The sequence below is a fragment of the Nothoprocta perdicaria genome, unplaced genomic scaffold (genome assembly GCF_003342845.1).
Source record: "Nothoprocta perdicaria isolate Ctin4 unplaced genomic scaffold, notPer1 scaffold_39, whole genome shotgun sequence".
Classification (NCBI taxonomy): domain Eukaryota; kingdom Metazoa; phylum Chordata; class Aves; order Tinamiformes; family Tinamidae; genus Nothoprocta; species Nothoprocta perdicaria.
In genome coordinates this window covers 1,098,191-1,117,649 of record NW_020455632.1, presented here as the reverse complement: position 1 = coordinate 1,117,649, position 19,459 = coordinate 1,098,191, and the positions used below count along the sequence as shown (strand labels likewise).

At 47.3% G+C, this 19,459-nt stretch overlaps 2 protein-coding genes across 3 annotated transcripts in view; one reads left to right on the top strand and one right to left on the bottom strand.

Annotated features, from left to right (window-relative positions):
- Positions 1-1,360: 1,360 nt before the first annotated feature.
- FAM228B (family with sequence similarity 228 member B) lies at positions 1,361-6,311 on the top strand. Its single transcript, XM_026044884.1, has 7 exons — positions 1,361-1,510; positions 3,093-3,167; positions 3,303-3,500; positions 4,403-4,480; positions 4,851-4,938; positions 5,044-5,188; positions 6,242-6,311. Exons 1-7 carry the CDS (start codon positions 1,361-1,363, stop codon positions 6,309-6,311), a joined length of 804 nt encoding a protein of 267 aa, XP_025900669.1.
- A 1,262-nt stretch (positions 6,312-7,573) lies between these two features.
- ITSN2 (intersectin 2) overlaps positions 7,574-19,459 on the bottom strand; it is a 62,792-nt gene continuing 50,906 nt past the window's right edge. For both annotated transcript variants that reach the window (XM_026044937.1, XM_026044934.1), the window contains 11 exons: positions 16,774-16,895; positions 16,097-16,203; positions 15,246-15,429; positions 14,840-14,938; positions 14,514-14,681; positions 13,048-13,260; positions 12,157-12,278; positions 11,599-11,681; positions 11,376-11,459; positions 10,186-10,359; positions 7,574-8,783 (listed from right to left, as the gene is read on the bottom strand). In XM_026044937.1, coding sequence (XP_025900722.1) covers positions 8,626-8,783; positions 10,186-10,359; positions 11,376-11,459; positions 11,599-11,681; positions 12,157-12,278; positions 13,048-13,260; positions 14,514-14,681; positions 14,840-14,938; positions 15,246-15,429; positions 16,097-16,203; positions 16,774-16,895 — 1,514 coding nt within the window. In that variant the 3' untranslated portion in view covers positions 7,574-8,625. The remainder of the gene's footprint in view (positions 8,784-10,185; positions 10,360-11,375; positions 11,460-11,598; positions 11,682-12,156; positions 12,279-13,047; positions 13,261-14,513; positions 14,682-14,839; positions 14,939-15,245; positions 15,430-16,096; positions 16,204-16,773; positions 16,896-19,459) is intronic.

Below are 19,459 nucleotides of genomic sequence, written 5' to 3'. Positions count from 1 at the left end.
AACCCTCCTTTCCAGGTGGAGGAAGGCAGCAGGTAGCAGCTGCTTTGCAAATCATGTAGTAGTTTCCTAATTGTAAACCTTTTCCCTGTGTAATTCTGCTTTCTCCTTGTTACAAATTGATCCCGAGATGCTGGTGCACATAAAATAGAGCATGTGGAATTTCCGGGCTGGATCTCGCAGTTAATACTTTAGCATAAACTTCATCTGTTAGAACTCACTAAAAACCACTAAAATGCAGCCAGCCCTATGGTGGAATGCAGTGATTACTGAAAAAGAGCTTTTATATAACTGCAGAGGGCACAAAGGGAAAAAAGAAAAGTCAAGAGGTGCAATCTGATAAGTCTTGAAATCCTTTTGGAGCTGTCAAGCATTCTGTAATAATTTGTGAACCACTTTGTTCTTTGAAACAGAACCTGCTCCCCATTTAACGTGGAGCTCAAAAAAGACATTGGCTAATGGAGTTAGAGTCCAGCTGAAAACCTAACATTTCATCTCCTTCAGTGTAATTTACTGTAGTAGAAAAGAGACTGTTGGTATCTGCTGACAGCAGTTAGAATTCCTTTGCAGATTTGTTATGTTGTTTGGCAAGAATTGTAAAAAAAAAAAATTTATATTTATATTTATATTTATATTTATATTTATATTTATATTTATATTTATATTTATATTTATATTTATATTTATATTTATATTTATACTTTTGAGGCTTTATATAAAGGAGTTTTTTCGAGTGTTTTAATGCTTCTCCCAGGCTAGTCCAACAACATGTTTGTGGATAGCCCAGAGTAACTTACTGGTTGCTGAGACTTGAGTGTCCATGACTGGTTGACAGCAAAACCCTTAGCAGGTGCATTAGTCTACTTGCCATCAAGTGTAAATTTTGCTGTGAAAAAAAMCACAGTTCTGGACATCAAAAATCAAGACCCCAGGACATCTGGGTGTAGTTGAGCTCCTATGTTGGGACTCATGACTCAAGACCCACTGAATTTACCTGCTTTCCAGGACAGCCTTTGTGGCGTGTGCCCGATTTCATTCCTGAATCCTGCTTAGATCCTGGGGCCATCCCTTTTGAAGAGYATCTAAACAATTAAAGTCCTTACTTTAAATTGCTGTGTCCAGTTTCCGTCATTTTTGTTTCATCTGGGTGAAGTGTTGCCTTCTTCCTATCCTATAATATTTCTGAGAACTGCTAAAACAATGCTTTGTTGCCCAGCCTGCTATATTATTTGAAACACAAATAATGTTTACAAGGCAACATGATGTAGAGATGTTAGGTAAATTTACAGTTATACCCCAGTTTGTAACCTGATTGTAGAACCTAGAGGTGAACCTGATTTTTACAAGCAGGGTGACTTTTAATATGGACCTTTTCCTTTTAACATCTGTTCAGAGGTTCTCCTCAGCAGCAGCGAAGAGCACCACAGCAAATACTTTTGGCTGCAGTGTTTGTTTGGGGAAGAAAAACACTACCAGAGATCAGCTAACACAGAAGAACTTCCATCATGTGAAGGTGGGAATGACAATGTATTTTCAAGGCTGGAATGAAAATGATTTTGTGCAAATTCCTGTACAGTCTGAGGTGTATGTGCCGTTGGGAAGAGGAATGAAGATCTTTAAAACTGTTAAGACATCCTTTGAAGCAGCCATATTGAGTTCCATGCAATTTGGAGTGTGGAAAGGTTTCACATGATGCCTTAGACAAGTTTCTGGCTAGCTCTGTAATCATTTTTCCAAGTATCTCATCCTTAAGGGAAGCTTTTCACTGTTTGTCAGTGCACAGTCTGTGTGAGTCTCTGAGCTCGAGAGAGGGCTGAGCTTCCCTGTGTTCACAGAGTCATAGAATGGTTGAGGTTGGAAGGGACCTCTAGAGATCATCTAGTCCAACCCCCCTGCTCCAGCAGSGACACCCAGAGCACGGGGCACAGGGTGGCATCCAGGCGGGTTGGGAAGATCTCCAGAGAAGGAGACTCCACAACCTCCCTGGGCAGCCTGTTCCAGGGCTCTGTCACCCTCACAGGAAAGAAGTTCCTCCTCACCTGGAGATGCAACTTCCTGGGTTTCAAATTACACCCATTGCCCTTGTCCTGTCACTGGCCACCACTGAGAAGAGTTTGGCCCCTTCCTCCCTACATTCCCCCTTCAGGTATTTGTACATATTCATCAGATCTCCTCTCAACCTTCTCTTCTCCAGACTAAACAGGCCAAACTCACTTAGCCTTTCCTCAYACGAGAGAAGCTCCAGTCCCTTAATCATCCTTGTCGCTCTCCGCCGCAYCCTGTATTGCTAAGGTGCTGTTTCTGGAGGGGTGCTGTGATTTGTGGTGCAGATTGGCTGGGTGTAACATAACGTGCTGCCTTAAACAGAGAYATTGTGGCCAAGCTCCATTCTCAAATGGCACCAGCCTGCAGCACAGCTGAGTGTGAGCTCACTCTGGATGCCCCAGGAGGGGGACAGTAGGTGTAGCAGATGTTTTCAGCCTTGCCCCTGGTTTAGGTCTAGGTTGCAAATAAAGCTGGGTTAATGTAGTATTAATCTACTTACATTGGTGGAAATGCTTAGCATAGATAAGCTGAAAGGAGTTTAAACTTTCAGTGATACCTCAGCTGACGTGAGTCTGAAGTGCAAGGGCTGCTGTTCTGAAACCATGTTCTTAGTATCCTGATATTTGTGGTGTGGAGAACAGTTTCTCCCCATTTTAATCTTCAGAAAGGGTAAGATGAGGATGGTGCTGGAAAACTTCACTGATGCTTTGAAGGTTCTTGAGTTTTAAAAGGCACACAAATCCACAAGCAGAGGGAGAAGCAAAGCAGTTTCCTATTTTGGAACGGTTTCTCATTATCTTCCCTCTTACTGACTTACTGACTGGCTATTTTCTTCTGTTTCCTTTTTATACTTGGGCACTTAAATAAACTTTATACAGCTATCACGTTGCTGCTGCTACATCTACAGAGTAAATCCAGCAAGGATTTTGTTGTCTGGGCAATCTCCCTGCCTCTGCCTTACAGGATAACCTTAACCACAGCACAGTAATTATTCCAAATACAAAGGTAATTCTCACTCCTCTTCCCATTTTCTGTTGATTTTTTGTTAGGCAGAATGTGATGAAAGTCAAGCCATCATCACTCGTGCTCAGTCTGTCTTGGAAAGAGAAGATTATTTTGTTAGGGTAAGGAGTGATGTCTCTTTTCTCACTTGCAGTTTGCTTTCCTGCATGTCAAAGTGTTTTGCTACACTAACTACAGCTTACTGAATTCTGAATACAGGGTATAGCTGGGATTTTGTTTTCCCATTCCTCACTTAGGAGGTGGACAGGTATTTGAGGCACAGTGACTTCTTGCACCTGAGAAAGAAGGAGATCCTGTATAAGAAATGGCTGGGGGATGTTTCGGAGCCCCTGCTGCAGAAAATCGAGGAGAAAGTTGACAGCAAATCGAGTGAAGAAATACGGAAAAGGAACGAAGAGCAGCTCTCCCTCTATATAGACTACTGTAACAAGAAGGTATCAACAAGGAGTAAATTTCTATACATTTCTTGAGGTTTGCAGACAGGGGAATAGAAACAAGCCTTGGATTCTGTAGTTCCAGGTGTTTCAGTACTCAAAAATTGCTGTCACTCTAGGAAATATTTGCTTGTTTGTGTATTGAGCACCACATGCCATGACTTAAATTGCAGCATACAGAGAGGAAAAAGAACAAGGACAGCATTTGGTCAGCCCAAATCATGGTGATTTCCTGCTGCCAAAAGATTTTTTGCTGCCTGGCTGGGGTTGGTGAAGGTGACACTCTGGTCTTGTGCTTTTTTTCCTGTCTTTGTCCATTTTCCCTTAACTGCTTAGATTAACTGATTAGATTATACTGTTTAAAGTATAATATATAAATATATATATATATATAATATATAAATATATATATATATTTTAAATATATATATATAATATATAAAGTATAATATTTTCAGTTCTAATCTTGAAATCACGTCCAGAGAGATGCATAAGAAAGGACCTGTGTAAGGATTTAGAGCGCCAGAGGTTGGATGCTCCTGGGACCTCAGGAATGTTGTTTCCCCAGGAAAGCCAGAAATCTTAACTAGAAACATTTTGCAACAATGAGACTGACCTGAGATATTAGGTGGAACTATTGTGTGTGCCCCTGTAGCCATTGCTGGTGGCCTCTGTTCTTTTAGCTTCTCAACTTTATTTTCTTGTCACTACAGCCCCTGTCAAATACAATTTCAGTGAGTCTAGTCTTGTTGGCTCTAAACATTGCAGTGTAAGTTGGAAACAAATAGATGTAATGGATTCCTCAGCACGTTCAGCTTTTTGACAGCCCGTTGGATCTGTTGCCTTTGGGGTCTGGACATGAGCAATGAAGGCTGCAGTGGTGCTGCCTGCTTCTCCTGCAGGGCTACGTGGCTTTGGACACTTACAGCCCTTCCGAGTACGATCCGCTTTTCCTGAGGACGTCTACGGACTGCTGGAAGGTGGGATGATTATTTATGTTGTGGGTTTTCAAAGCACCCTTTGACCTGAGGGAAGCTTAATGGTTAAAGAGGAGGTAGTGTTTTGTTACTGACTTGCTGCTCTGSGGCTGGTGTAAAGCAACACATCCCAGTTTTACAGGCTGAGCAAATACAGATCCCARCTGCTTCTGCAGGAGTGTTTGAAAACGGGTGTCTCTGGGAATGGGGTTTGGGGAGTAAACACAGGCTGGAGAGCACAGGAGGCAGTGGGAGCAGGTCTGTTTCCCTGTGTTCATGTTCAGTGGGGGTCACGTGGGAAGCCTCCTGTCTAAGGAGGGTTGGCTGCCTGACAAAGTGCTTGTGGAGCAGGAAATAATTCTCCCTGTCACAGGTTTCAATACCAGCTTTGCAGGATCCGCTGTTGCAAGACATGCAGAGAAACCTTACTGAGAAAGGCATCATCAAGCAGTGTGAAACAGGTATTAAGGTCCTCAGGAAGACTTTTCTTAGAAGCACCTCGTATTGAGGGCCACCCCTGCTTGGGGCAGTAGATGCTCACTCTGTGTGTGTCACCTTCCCCTCAGGAAGGCTCTGTTCCTCCAGAGACCTGAGCGAGCTGCGCAGGGCACAACTGCCGCTGCTTCCCTTAGGCCGGCAACGCGTGGATGCGGCCCAGTGGCCGAGGATCCTCCACGCCTACATTGCCAGCGAGGTCCACCAGYGGAAGCGGTAAGAAAGAGCCAGTGTGCTTGGAGCAAGGCTGCCCTGGGGCTGCAGCAACCAGCTCTGCGCTTGGCTGTGGAGGAAAAGGGCTAAAAGTGTTGAAATCTCAGGCGGAATGCAGGTTTTTGCCTGAGTAAAGAGTGTTGGGGAAGGGAAAACCTTCAGGATGTGCTAAAAGTTGAGCTTGGTAGCTAAGCTGAGCCTTGGAGTAGGCTCSGGTGGAAAGTTTCATGCTGTTTCTGTAAAGGAGCTGCTTGTCCTCAGGAGCTAAACAGCACTACGGAGAGCTGCACCCAGAGCTCAGGTTCCTAACAGGTGTTTTTTGCCTAGAGGATGCTTAGATTCCAAGCTCAGCAGCAGTCAGTAACATTAAAGGGATGTGGTAAAATATAAAGAAAAGGAGAAATGATCGTTTCTGGGTCTGCACGTGGGCTGAAGCAAAATGCTCAACTGGGGTCCTGTCAGTGTCCTGGTGAGGGTGAAGGGTGTTGAGCAGATGGAGCTGCCCTCAGTTCTGGGCTCTGGCAACTCTGCAAGCCCTGCGCTGGCACCGCGGTGGCCACTGCTGCTCTGCTCCCCGGGCTGGCAACAGCAGAGAGCCCCAGCTGGCCTGCCCCACAGCGAGAGCGCCCTTTGGGCTCAGTGAAGGGCAGGTTCTGCTTTGTTCTGAAAGTCCCAGGGCTCTCAGGCTGCCCTGCTGAAAGCTGGTTCTGCATCTCAGTACGCAGCCCCTAAAGGAACTGCCCTTCCCCAGCGACAGGAGCATCAGAGCTGAAGTGAGAGCCTGATCTTGTCCACTCTATTCCTGCTTTCCGTGCTGCCCTCCTGCACTTTTTTCATACAAGAATTCTTGTAATGACTGTTATTGACTCAAGGCTTCATCCTGTGTGTGATTTAAAGCTCTTACAGGTAATTTCAGGTTTTAGGAGGAAAACTAGTCACAAAACCCACATTTCCTGCAGTGACTCAGCGGGGAAAAAGCTAGTGCAGGAAGCTGGGCTGGGCTGCAGCAATCCCAGCACTGGATGCACTAATAGTAGTTTCTATTTCTGCTTAAAGGCGCAAAGTTGTGGAGCCCCCCAAAGACAGCAGGAGCTCGGGCCAGCTGTCCTCACGCAGCCATCAGTGAGAAGGTACCGCTCAAACACACATGTCAGAGCGCCTGCCAAAGCAAGTGGTAACAGAGCCGTCAGTCTGGTAGTCTGCAATAAACCTGGCCCCTTATACATGAGATTCTGAAGTAATTTTTACCACGTCAGCCAAAGAAATGTAGGAGATGTTGCTCCTTTTATTTCTCGTTACAAGTCTGTAACCTGTGTGGATCCAAAATAATATTTTAGGAAACTTAATTTAAGCTCGGCCCTAGGAAGACATTGCAGAAGTTCTCTAGTTTATTATAAGCTAATGGGTGTCTTTGTATTAAAAGAGAAAAATAACAATTAAAATTAGAATTTCTAAGCCACTCTTGTGTGCTTAGACTCTGTTTCCCCAGGACTGGAGACAGCTACAAGTCTGAATCTGCTGTATCCCATATTACAAGAATATTACATGAATTACAGGAAGTGTGAACCTAAGTAGTGGTCAGAGGGGAAAGCAGATTTCGCCTCCAGCTTCAGCTCTTCCCACTTTGCAAAAGGAGCTCAAAGAGGTTAACTGGGGTGAAGAACCAACCCTCTCTTTAAAGGACAAGGGAGGTGCTCTTGGCTTTGTGCCTGGCTGGTGGACATGTGGCAGATTAGAAAGCACCAAGCAGATAATGATTTTTGTTTTCTTTAGATCTCCATCAGAACTCAATTACTGAATGCCTTGCAAAATAATACTAAGGTGCTACTACCAAGGCAAGGTCATTAGAAGATTTGCTCTGACAGCATGCATGAAATCAACCTGTAAAATGCATATTCATTGCTTGGAGAGGCAGGAAATAATCATATGATCCACAGCGGGAGATGGTATCTCTTTTTGTTGAGAATGTCTAGTACCTTTCAGCTGATCACCAAGCAACAAAAAACGAACAATAGAAGCTGCCAGTGCCCTATAAATTATTTCCTTACTGTGCCCTCAGGGTTCCTGTGCTAGTTTGACTCCATAGGAGCTTAGATGTAAAGCCTGACAAGACGCAGAGTTTTCTCTGTGCAGACAAGTTCCTATCTCCGCCCATACAGACACCAGCTCTCCAAGAGTTGCCAAGACTTGGTTTTATTTAGGGTTAGAACTTCTGAGCCCTGAGACCTGGCAGGAGGGACAGCAGGGCCTGCACTCAGGTGTGGAGCCATCAGGAGCTGCTCAGCTCCCGGGATAAAAAGGGGCACGCGGCGCTCGGAAGTGCTGAGGTGCTTTATCAACAGAGCAGCTGAAGGAGGCAGTAAAAGGACAACAATATCAACCACTTCATCAACAAACTCTCTTTTACCATCCCCGACACGAGCGCCAAGAGAAAGATGGTGTTTTACAACCACTCTCATTTTACAGATTCTTGCAGGGCTTAGCAGCTGCCCAGAATAAACATTTAAACTTATTAARCTTCTCTTGAATTCAATCTTTTAGGTTTTTCTCATTATTTCACATTCTCTGTACAATAAAATATACTTTTTTAAAAATCACTATGCATCAATAAACATCTGTAGACAAATTACATTAATAAACTTCATATCTTTCTCTCTATATACATGTTGGCAATGACAAAGCTTCAAGATTCAGGTGGAGGTCTGCAAACCCGAGGATATGTACATAAATAACTTAGAGTTAGGAAAAAAATCAAAAGCTGAAGGGTATTTTTCCACATAAATGTGGGTCACAGTATTTAAAATATTTTTATAGTTGTTCTTTACAACCACATTGTCTCAGCAGAGAATGATTAAACGGAAGCAGAAAGAAAAATCAAGTTGCAGCGACGGATTCAGTGCAGAACTAAGTCAAGTAAAGAACTACACTCGATTTTTAAGGAACATACAAGGTATTGGAGATTCCTCCAGTGCTAAGGCTTCTTCAGCTTTTCATCTTTAAAGTTATCATCCTGAGATGGGAAGGTTCCAGTGGATATCACTTTTCAGATTCAAATGGAATGATTTATAGCACTAAACTAAACCATTCCTCAGTCTATATGCTAGACTAAGTGGTAAAATACATACATCTTGATGCCACATTTTTACTTAATACTTTTTATGGCCCTGAAATTGGAAACATTGGCATCTAAACCCAGCATATTTCAATATAAAAAGGCACTGAGCTATACTACTGTACACATACACGTATATAGTGCACATGTATGTATGCTGGATACAGTAACATTTTTGTTTGCATAGATCAACAGCAACTTTGAACACAGCAAAGAAGTCACACACAACCAGTAACCAAGAGGAATATGGAAGCAGCAGGAATTCTTGCTCAATAACCAGCTTAGGGCAAAGAAGCTTCATTTGTCCTTCATAAATAAAAACGTGCTCTTAAAGGAGTGTTTTCTGCTCAAAGAGCTGCAGGTCGAAACGCACCCAGACTTCACCGGTTGGAACTTCATGCAGCAGCAGGTGTTTAGTCGTGGGTCCCTTGCTCTCTTGTTCTGTTCTGATCTTTGCTACTGGAATTTCAGTGCGACCCAAAAAATCTGTTGGAGAGAGGCAAACGAGTGGGAAATGTCATTCAGCAAAGACCTGTTGGCTTGGAAGGGTTGAAAGCGCAAGGTTAAACAGCAGCACTGGGAGTCTACAGACCAGAACAACGTGATGCCAATACCAGCTAGAGAGGACACTGTCCCTGACAGGAGGGCTCAGGTCTACGCAGCCGTTTCTCCAGCTGGCACACGCAGCATCCTTACAAACCCTTTTTTATTTCTATCTTTTTCTGCTTTTCATCTTTTACTGCTGTCGTTAAGGTTGCTGTAGGATCACACTTGTGTCTGTAGCAGCTAGAAGTGACGACGTGGGAGAATCTCAACAGACAGAGCAAGGTCATAGGCACTAAGTACTGAGTACCAGAGCATTAGCCTCAGGCTTCCTTGTGACTGGACTTACACTCTTGTGTAAATCAGACAGTAGGACCAAAAAAAAGGGGGGKTTTCAGAAGACAAAATGCTATAGAATTAGAATGGAAAACATGCCTTTATGTCGCAGCTTGATCTGAGGGYTTCAGAAATATCAGTTCTCTTTTCAGTAATGCTGTTTCAAATGTCCTCCAGACTTTGTGTTGGAAGAACAAAACTAAGTGATGAAGCACAAAAAAAAATCCACCTATTCTGGCTCAGCCAACTTCTAATTAGACTTTTAGATAGATAAATTGATTGACTGATCAATCATGGTTTTCACAAGGACAATGATCCTGAAAAAAACACTCTCACTAGTAGGTTTACAGTCCTGTTGAAGAATGATGTAGCTTCTTTGTGGCCATTTCATACACAGACGGGTATGGGCACGAGTGGATGTGTATGGAGAGGTGCTGGTTTACCAGGAATGCCCAGCAGCAGCTGCAGGAGCGTCACCAACCCCATGGAGCCACAGGAATGGGCAGCAAAGTCCCACAAGGGGAAGCCCAAGCTGTGCTTACACATGTGACAACTCCACTCACAGCAAGACACGGCTTATCTGTGTATCTGTGTATCACTGCCCTGAAAAAACGTTGTGGTCCTTTCAAAGCCTGCTGCAAACTCCTGCTTGGCATGTGCTCAGTTGACAAGGGAGAAAAGAACAATCTGCAAATACAACCCACAATCTGCAAATACAACCCAGCACCTTATTTTCAGTATTGGCTGTAGTGATAGAAGCTGCAGTGAGAGTTCTGCTTTCAGTGGTTCTGCCTCCCCAGCTTAACAAAAACCAATTCTGTTGTTGAAGCATGAGATGGGGTACGGTGTGGCTGCCCAGACTGCCCTCTTGAGGAAGGAGCCCTAATTTGGATGGGTTTCTCAGAAAGTGATCACATCTGTAGGCTCTTGGTGACAAGCTMTAAACTCCAAGTCAGACACAGACAAGAAAACCCACATTCTTTTCCTGAAAACAGATGTTTGCACTTACCATCAGGTGCAAACTGATCCCTGTCAAACACAGTGATGCAGAGGACATCCTGATACAGGTCCTTAATGAAGAACTGGCAGGTGAAGTTCCACTTGGGGTTGAGGGTGTCCTGCACAGTCCGCGTCGTGTAGCTCTGCGAGCCCATGCTGATCTCACAGTACGGGTTGCTCTTCCCTGGACAGAAATTAGGGAAACCCCTCAGTGATGCAAGGCTGCTGGACACATCAGCCCTGCTACCACCCAGAAAATGGGGTGGTGCAACCCCTGTATGTGAGACAGCACAGAGCTCATCCTTCACAGAACCACAGAATGGCTGAGRTTGGAAYGAACCTCTAGAGATCATCTAGTCCAACCCCCCTGCTCCAGCAGGGACACCCAGAGCACGGRGCACAGGGTGGCATCCAGGTGGGTTTGAAGACCTCCAGAGAAGGAGACTCCACAAGCTCCCTGGGCAGCCTGTGCCAGGGTTCTGTTGCCCTCACAGGAAAGAAGTTCTTCCTCACATGGAGATGGAACTGCCTGGGTTTCACCTTACACCCATTACTCCTTGTCCTGTCACTGGCCACCACTGAGAAGAGTTTGGCCCCTTCCTCCCTACGTTCCCCCCTCAGGTATTAATACATATTGAGCAGATCGCCTTTCAGTCTTCTCTTCTCCAGAGAAAACAGGCCCAGTTCACTCAGCCACTCCTCATACAAGAGATGTTCCATTCCCTTAATCATCTTTGTCGCTCTCCGCTGGACCCCCTCGAGAAGCTCCACGTCCCTCTAATACTGGGGAGCGCAGAACTGCACACAATACTCCAGGTGCGGCCTCACCAGAGCTGAGCAGAGGGGCAGRATCACCTCCCTTGACCTGCTGGCAACACTGCTCCTGATGCAGCCAGGAGCCCATTGGCCTTCTTGGCCACGAGGGCACACTGCTCACTCATGGTTAACTTGGTGTCAGCCAGGACTCCCAGGTCCCTCTCCGTGGAGCTGCTCTCCAGCAGGTCAGTCCCTAATCTGTACTGGTGCCTGGGGTTATTCCTCCCCAGGTGCAGGACCCTGCACTTGTCACGTGGGCCTCCAGAGCCCAGCAGTGCCCAGTTCATTCAGTGCAGCTGAAGCCACCATGTTCCCAAGTCACCGAGCTGCTGGCTACCCAACAGGGCACCAGTAAAGTCACTTACCACTAGCTCCTTCACTTACCGTTGGGCTTACAGGCCTTCAGCTCCGTCGCTTCTATCACCTGCACCATCAAGCGCCCTATTCCCGAGGTCTTTTGTGAGCGAGCTGGGAACAAAAAGGTAGAACTGAATGGTCTGGTTGCAGACAAAGCAATGGACAGAGCAACAGATGCAGCGAGATCCCACACAGACACTGCTGTGTCCCCCAGGAAAGGCCCCGGGCCGGGACTGGAGGCAGCGGGTACCTTGATAGGCCTTTTCACGCTTCTTCTTCTCCGTCTCGATGTACTGCTCTGATGCTGCTTTGATTTTCTGCACCCAGGCAGTCCTGCAAGAAAAGCGACGCCCATGGTCCAAGCTGCACCTCGGGCTGGACCTGCCTCCCCCAGCAACTCTGTCCCAACAGCTTTTTTTGCCAGTTTTCGCCCACTGGGTTTCAGAGGCATCACGAATCAGTCAAATGAATTCAACRACTGAAGTTCTGGAGCTTCTAGATTTAGCCTAAATTAATGGCACTGGAGGTGCCTTTTCAGTCGGGATTGCTGGGCCACCTTCAGCACTGACCAGGACTCTGTACAACTCCATAAAATTGTAGCATCCAGGGGTGCTACACATGGCTCTGGGCTCCACTGCAAGAGCTGCAGAACAAGCAAAACATTGCAATTCCAATGAGAGTGCAGTGAGCTTAATTCCTGCTTGGSAAGCTACATCCTGCTCCCTGAGCTCCAACCTCTGTCTCTGTCCATAGGAAACGTGGCTGTGTTCAAAGTGCTCAGCCTCAGAGCAGCGCTGGCCCCACTCACCTCTCGTTGATGTTGTCAGTTTTGAGCGTGTAGACCCTGTCAATGTGCGATATGTGGAAAACGGGCTCGTCGCTCGACGGGTCYGTTGGCAGCTTCACCAGGACCTCGTTGAGGAAAACAGGCTGAGGGAAAAGCAAAGGTCACCGAGGCTGCATCACCCTCATGATAAACGGCAGCGCTGCAGGGACTGCATGGGTGTTCCTAAACACCCYGCTTTGCTGCACAAAGAAGGGGTCTTGGAACACAAAATCCCAGATCACTGCGTTAAGGTGGCAGGACTGAAAGGAAAGCTTAAATTCTGGCAATAACCTCCATTCTCCCAGGTTAACAGCTTTGCAATGGGTTGTGCTGCGCAAGGGGAGCAGCAGGGCGAACCCTGGAGACCCTCAGCACAAGCTCAGGTGGCTGCTCTGAATGCAGCCCGGACCCCGACTTGTCCCCAGGACGCTAAGCATGACGGTGTGGACACACACTAAGGTTTTACCGAGCGTGGCCCACATCCCTGTCCACRTTCCCAAACCAAAGGCTGCTTTCAGGAAGCAGTAGCACGCTGCACCTTCTGCCCTCTTCAGAAGCTCAACTATTTTCACCAAAATGCAAGAACCTGCCCAGCCCCGGAGCTCCTGACCCTCTCAGCAGGGCTATGCCCAGGCTCGATGCTATTTCTGGCTTGTTAAACCCAAGCCAAAACACTTCTCCTGTGCAAGGGTCTGGCCAAGCAGCCTCTGCACGTGCTGGCTGCCGGGGAATGTCTGTGTGGTACACGATCCTGTCCGTGTGGTACGTGATCCATTGGGGCTGGATGGCTAATCCGGGCAGACACAAGAGCCTTCCTCACCAGCCCCAYGTCCTGCTGTGCAAACAGTGCGCGGGACCTCTGCGTCCACTCACCATTTTGTACATTTTGAACTGGGAGTTGGATTTGGGGCTGAAGAGCTTATCGGAGCCGGAGGAGACGAACTGCTTCACCATGTAGGTGAGGAGCAGGAAGTCGTTGAAGAGGAAGCCGTAGAGCTCCTTGCTGCTCTTCGCCTTGTAGAGCTTCCCGCTGTGCAGCAGCTTCCGYGGGCCCAGGCAGTTCGTGAGGGAGTTGAAAACCGGTTGCTGGGAGAGACCAAATGCAGCAGCAGCAGCAGCAGGTTAATGCAGGCGCTCGTTCCTGCTCATCCCCACAGCTCCCCGCACTGTCACTGAGAGGTGACACCTCARCTGAGCAGGTCGAAGGCTGCCCTGAAAGGTGGGCAGCAGGATCACCTGCACCTCTGAGGAGTGGGCAGGGAGGGCTTCACAGAATGGCTGAGGTTGGAAGGGACCTCTAGAGACCATCYAGTCCAACCCCCTGCTCCAGCAGGGACACCCAGAGCACGGGGCACAGGGTGGCATCCAGGTGAGTTTGGAAGATCTCCAGAGAAGGAGACTCCACAACCTCCCTGGGCAGCCTGTTCCAGGGCTCTGTCACCCTCACAGGAAAGAAGTTCTTCCTCACACAGGGATGGAACTTCCTGGGTTTCAACTTATACCCATTGCCCCTTGTCCTGTCACTGGCCACCACCGAGAAGAGCTTGGCCCCTTCTTCCATGCATTCTCCCTTCCTGAACTTATACATGTTAATCAGATCCCCTCTCAGCCTTCTCCAGAGAAAACAGGCCCAGCTCACTCAGTCTCTCCTCATATGAAAGATAATCCAGTCCATTAATCATCTTTGTTGCTCTCCGCTGGACCCTCTCGAGAAGCGAGAAGATCCACATGCCTCTTGTACTGGGGAGCCCAGAGCTGCACCCAATACTCCAGGTGCGGCCTCACCAGAGCTGAGTAGAGGGGCAGGATCCCCTCCCATGACCTGCTGGCAACACTCCTCCTGATGCAGGCCAGGATSCCATTGGCCTTCTTGGCCACGAGGGCACACTGCTCACTCATGGTTAACTTGGTGTCAACCAGGACTCCCAGGTCCCTCTCTGTGGAGCTGCTCTCCAGCAGGTCCACCCCTAATCTGTACTGATGCCTGGGGTTATTCCTCCCCAGATGCAGGTTCTGTGCCATTTTTGTGTAGAAAGAAAACCTTAGGAAGTGTGTTGGAATGAACTGCACGTAGTCACATCTGCCTTAGCCCAACAGCTGTCTACGTGGTGGGAGCTGGTGCTGTTCATTTAACAGGTGGAAATGGTATCACTTTTAAACCTCAGCACTTCTCCACTGCCCAAATCACACCAAAAAGAGGAAGGCTCCTCATAATATGGCTGTGAGCAGAATTTAACACAATTAGAGATCAACACTGGATCATGTCCCTGTAACAAAGGCAGGAGCATTCCCATTTCCCCACTGCAGCCTTCCCAAGAGGCACTGTAGGGCACGGGTACCTCGGCGAGGCCCTCGCACTGCACGTGGCCCTGGATCCACTCCAGCCTGTCCGAGTTCTCCTTCTCGCGCACGCCCTCGTTGACCTGGGAGCAGAGYTCCTCGGCGCGCTCCAGGGCCAGCCGCAGGCTGCTGTGATCCGGGTGAGTGTCTGCAGTGTTCTCCAGGATCTGGCAGGAAACAGAAAGGGTGGGAAATCAGGATCAAAACTGAGTCCTCCTCCTGCGCCCTGCCAGAGAAATGCTCCTAAAGGACATAGCTTTATCCACCCTCGCTCCTGAGATCAAACTCCAAAGCCCTCCCACRCAGGACCTCCCCGGGTACTCACACTCTTGATGAGCAGAGGGTAGCGGGTTATCCTTTGCATAGGTTTCAGGAGGAAGCTGGAGAGCGGCATCCCCTTGCAGCGCGGGTCCAGGGCCAGTTTCTGTGGGGCAACCCAGAGATTTAACAGAGCCTCTGCATTGCTCTTCAAGAAACAGTCGCCTTGCTGCACTGGAAAATGCCTGATCAAAGCCAAGTTTTCCAGGCTTTCATTAGAGAACAAGGCTGATATGTAACTATAAAGCACAAACATATAGAGTTATCATGGTCACCATACAAATACTCCTTGGCAGGTTCTTATCTATTTTTGCAAGACTTCTCTCTTCTGGGTTATTTTGATCTGGACGGGCTTCTGAGTAGGTGCTACCCCCAAGAAAAGGAGAAGGTCCAAAAGCTACTGAACCAGGTACCTTCAAGAAGTCCTTGAAATCCGCGTCCTCGTCGGTTTTCTGCTGCAGCAGCGAAGCTCCGTTGAGCTGGCAGCTGCAGAAGCGAATGTAGGCCTGCATGTGAGCCAGCTCTGCTGCCAGGATGTCCCCGATCATCTGCACCGGCATCTTCTCTCCTCCCGTTTTCTTACGCACCCGCAGGGCTCTGGAGAACAGAGACATCAGCACCCACGTGCTGGGAAGGCTGCAGGGCCTAAGCCAGGGTCCCTGCAACACTCAAGGCCACAGAGAGCACCAGGTAGGGCCCAGCCTCGACAAGGAGGGGCCTCTTGGCACAGGGGAGGCTGAGAAGAAGTATCAGCCTGGTGAGTGTACGTGACTAAGATTTTCCTTGAGGTTTTTTGAAAAAAATGTCATTAATTGTGACAACTGAGCAGCATCCTACTCTAATAGATTATCTGCTTTATGAAGATTATTTTTTAAAGAACAGAAGGTCGCAAAACCTTTGTTTTTTAGAGAACAGAAGGTTTGCAGAAAAGAGGAGACCACCTCCACACTTTATCTGGGGGCTTTATTGCTAAGATACTGCAGTAAGAGTGCATCTGTTCTCGCTATTTATTCCTCCTATGTCCCTCCTTCCCTAGGAYCATGTCCTAGTCCCTCTCATGACAGCTCCTCCTTTAGGACGAAACCTGAATGCACTTAGCTGTTCTGAACACACACATGCACAGGAAACAATAAGCAAAGGCAGAAATATTTGCTATAAAGCCAGAAAACTTCCTGGGGACCAAGAGAATAAAGATCTGAAGAAGAAAATACACAAGGTTAAGTGACCTCTCATTTAGGAAACACTAAGGTAGGTAAGTACTCACTTCAGGAGCTTTGTATTTGACATGATAAGTTCCTTCCAGTTAACRAAGATCAGCCCCATCTCTCCTTCTGTGAGACAGCCTGATTCAGCCATTGGCTTCTGGAAAACCTGCAGTCAAGAGAGCAGAAAGGTGAGCAGCTCTTCACAGATAGGGGCAACCTGCTCCTTGCTTGGGCTGCAAAGTTTTGCTCTTCYGAATGCTGAGTGTCCAGTTTCCTGGGAGAAGCAGGGTGGGTTCCTCCCCAGCACCCAGGAGAGCTGCTTCTCCCAAGGACTCGGCCTCAGGGCGACGCTGTGGTGCAGGAAGGAGCCGGGCACTTCTGTGCACACAGGGCACACTGTGCAGGGGAGCAGCACGCCGGGATTCCGGCATCAAACGCTGCTCGGCTCCCACTGACACATCCCGCGCCTCCATCTCTAGGACAGGCACAGTTAAGCAGCGAGTGAAACTACAGCTTCCTTTGGGGCCCTCCCTGCAGGTATGAGAGTATTTGTGTAATTGCCCTGCCTAGTGAGGCAGCTTCCAGTGATCACATCAGAGGTGCAGGCAGCCAAGAAGCTTTCAAGGCACTTTGGTACCTCATTTTCTTGAGGCTCTGCAGTTTCGCCAGAGCACAGACCATCACCTTGAAACTGAACTGTTTGTCCAAACGCGTCCTCCCGTGCAAGGCATCTCACCTCTACGACAAGCTGAAGATCATCCATGTACCTTTCTTCGGTCTGAATGAGCTCGTGAATGTAGCCCTGTCTTTTCCTTTCCGTCGGGTGCATGGTGTCAAGGCTTTGGAGATCAGCACACCCTACAAGAAGCAAGCCAGGAGTTTAGCTCCCACCTCAAAGCCATCAGATCTGATGAATTAAATGAAATAGCATGAGAATCCACCAGCCCGAGGGGCAGGTGGATATCTATCTGCACAGGGGGGCTCTTTTAAAACCCTGGTCCAGCAATGAGTCTCCAAATGTAGTCACGTAGCCCTCCCCTTTTAGGCCAGTTTTGAATCTAAAACCTTTCTATTTCTTCAGATGTGCCTCGTTCTTGACCTGTGACACACAGCAAAGACTCCCAACTTTGTCTCCCCACCTGCCTCAGGATTTCTYTTCTTTCTCTGCGATGCTGTAATCCAAGCTGTCTCTTTTACTCTTACCTGGGGCAATGTCTTTTGTGAGATGAAGCAGGCTAGAAGGTGCCTGGGATTGATTTGCGACATTGCACCTTGAACTCCCACTCTTTTTCTAAGCTCTCCTGACATGACTGTTAAGGTATAATACAAACCACCAGTGTGAATGCATAAAGTTATGCTGCATTAGTTAGTTGCCTAACTTCACAGCTGCATAACTTTTTTTTTTCCCTAATTCAGAAACAAAAGCAGCCAGACATGGATTATTTCTTATGCACTTGGATTGAATTAGTTCTTATGCATTCAGTTTGGAGAATCAAAAACATGCGCAGCATCACACAGGCAAGTGAYAAAAAACCACTCTGTTTTCTACCATAACATGCAGTCCCTGTAGTTTCTTATTACTTACACCCTTCTCTTCCTTGTACATTGGTAAACATGACAGTGTTTGACATTTAGTAACTAAATCAAAACTGCTAAAAAACAAAGGAAGGAAGAGGTGAACGAATCCATCTAGATGGGCATGGAAAGTCAGACTGATTTATCTGTTAAGACACCACAGGCCAGGCAAATACTGTGGAGTAGCAGGAAAAACACAATATTAAGGAGCATTTAAGAGCATCCTATGTGTATCATTCGACACAATCCAGAAAACTGGGATGTGATTTTCTTCTCCTGGCTGCCAAGTTTTAGTTTTGTTTGGGCAAGAGGCCTCTGAATAGTGAAATGAAAATTAGTAGCAAAACCACCAAAAAAGAAGGTTAAGAAAGACTGAACGTTCAGATAAAGTTGATTTGAGGTGACAGTGGCTGCAATGGGACCTCAGAGGCTGGTGCAGATCCCACCACGTTGGCAGCTCGGAAGCAGCTGCAACACTTGTGCTTATGTCTCATGTCTCTGGGTTTTGTCTCCTTAAGAGCTGAAATAAACTCTTCAAGGAAGGGGCACCTTCCCCACATACCTAAACCAGACCTGATTTTATACAGCTCAGCATCAGATGCAAAAAAACCCCACTCATTTAATCTGTTCTTGCACAAAGGGTGTATTGGAGCTGTAGGGTTTGAGGCTGAATGGTTGCTTCTTTTGAGCTTAAATAAGCTCCAGCTTAAAGCCCTGAGTGGTGATGGGTCTGATGAAATCAGCATAACATGCGTAGGGTAAAAGCCACACAACTGATTTTAGGGAATTAGGCAGTTGGGTCAACAAGGAAGATAGGAGAGAGAATGGAAGAAAATACCCACGATATTTGCCTGTCGATGCCAAATCCCAGGGTGGCTGCAGCAACCCCTGCCATGGGAAGCAGGGACCGCAATCTCTACCCTTCCTCCTCCGACGCTCCTGTCGGCCCCTTCCCTTGCATCAGTTCTGGCACTTGTCTGACTCCCGGGGAAGAAAATAAAGGTAAAAATCTTGTGGTGCTGCCATTTAGCAGCCAGGAATGTGTGTTTAGGTAACAGAATTGCCTCTTTTGCTGCAGAAAATCGTCAGTTTGACTTCGGTYGTACAACCCCTCATGACTTTCGAAGACTTCTGAGATCTGCTGGGGCACAAAGTGCCTTTTAATCCATCTCCCCAAGCTCAACGAACAATAAAAAAACACATTAAAAAAGAAAGAAAAAAAAAAACCAAAAGACAATGATGTTTAAGAGAGTCTGAGCTCCAGCATCTTCCCTGAAGCCAGCCCAGCAAAATCGCTGCTTTGGGTACCTAAGGAAGGCTGTTTAGGGAAAAAAWGTGGCCTTTCAAAACTGCATTTTTAAGAAGGGTGTTTTGTTTTTTTTTTAAGGCTCAAATTATAGCTGGATAATATATACAACTGGATATAGCTGGAAAAGGAGATAAGATTTTGAGCTTCTCTGTATTAATCCTACCCCCCAACAAGGTTGGTTTGCATCACATCCCGAGGAATAGCCTGCAAAAAGTTTAAATCCAGCCTCCCCATCCAAGAAAATTTAAATCCAGCCTCCCCATCCAACAAAATTTCAGTTCAGCCTCCCCACAGCTACACGAGGTTAGTCAGGGAAAGGCAAAACTGCTTCCTCAGACACAGTGACCCCAGCGCTTGCACCAAGCTCTTGAGGTGGGGAGGAAGAGCCCTCCCCGGACGAGCAACAGAAAAACCACAGCAGACCAGCTGGATCCTTTCAGGCGTCCCTTTAATCAAGCACATTTGCACAGTGATCGTACAGCTTCGGGTACAGCAGCACATGAGCCATTGCCTCATGCTAAGCACGGCCTGCGTCTGC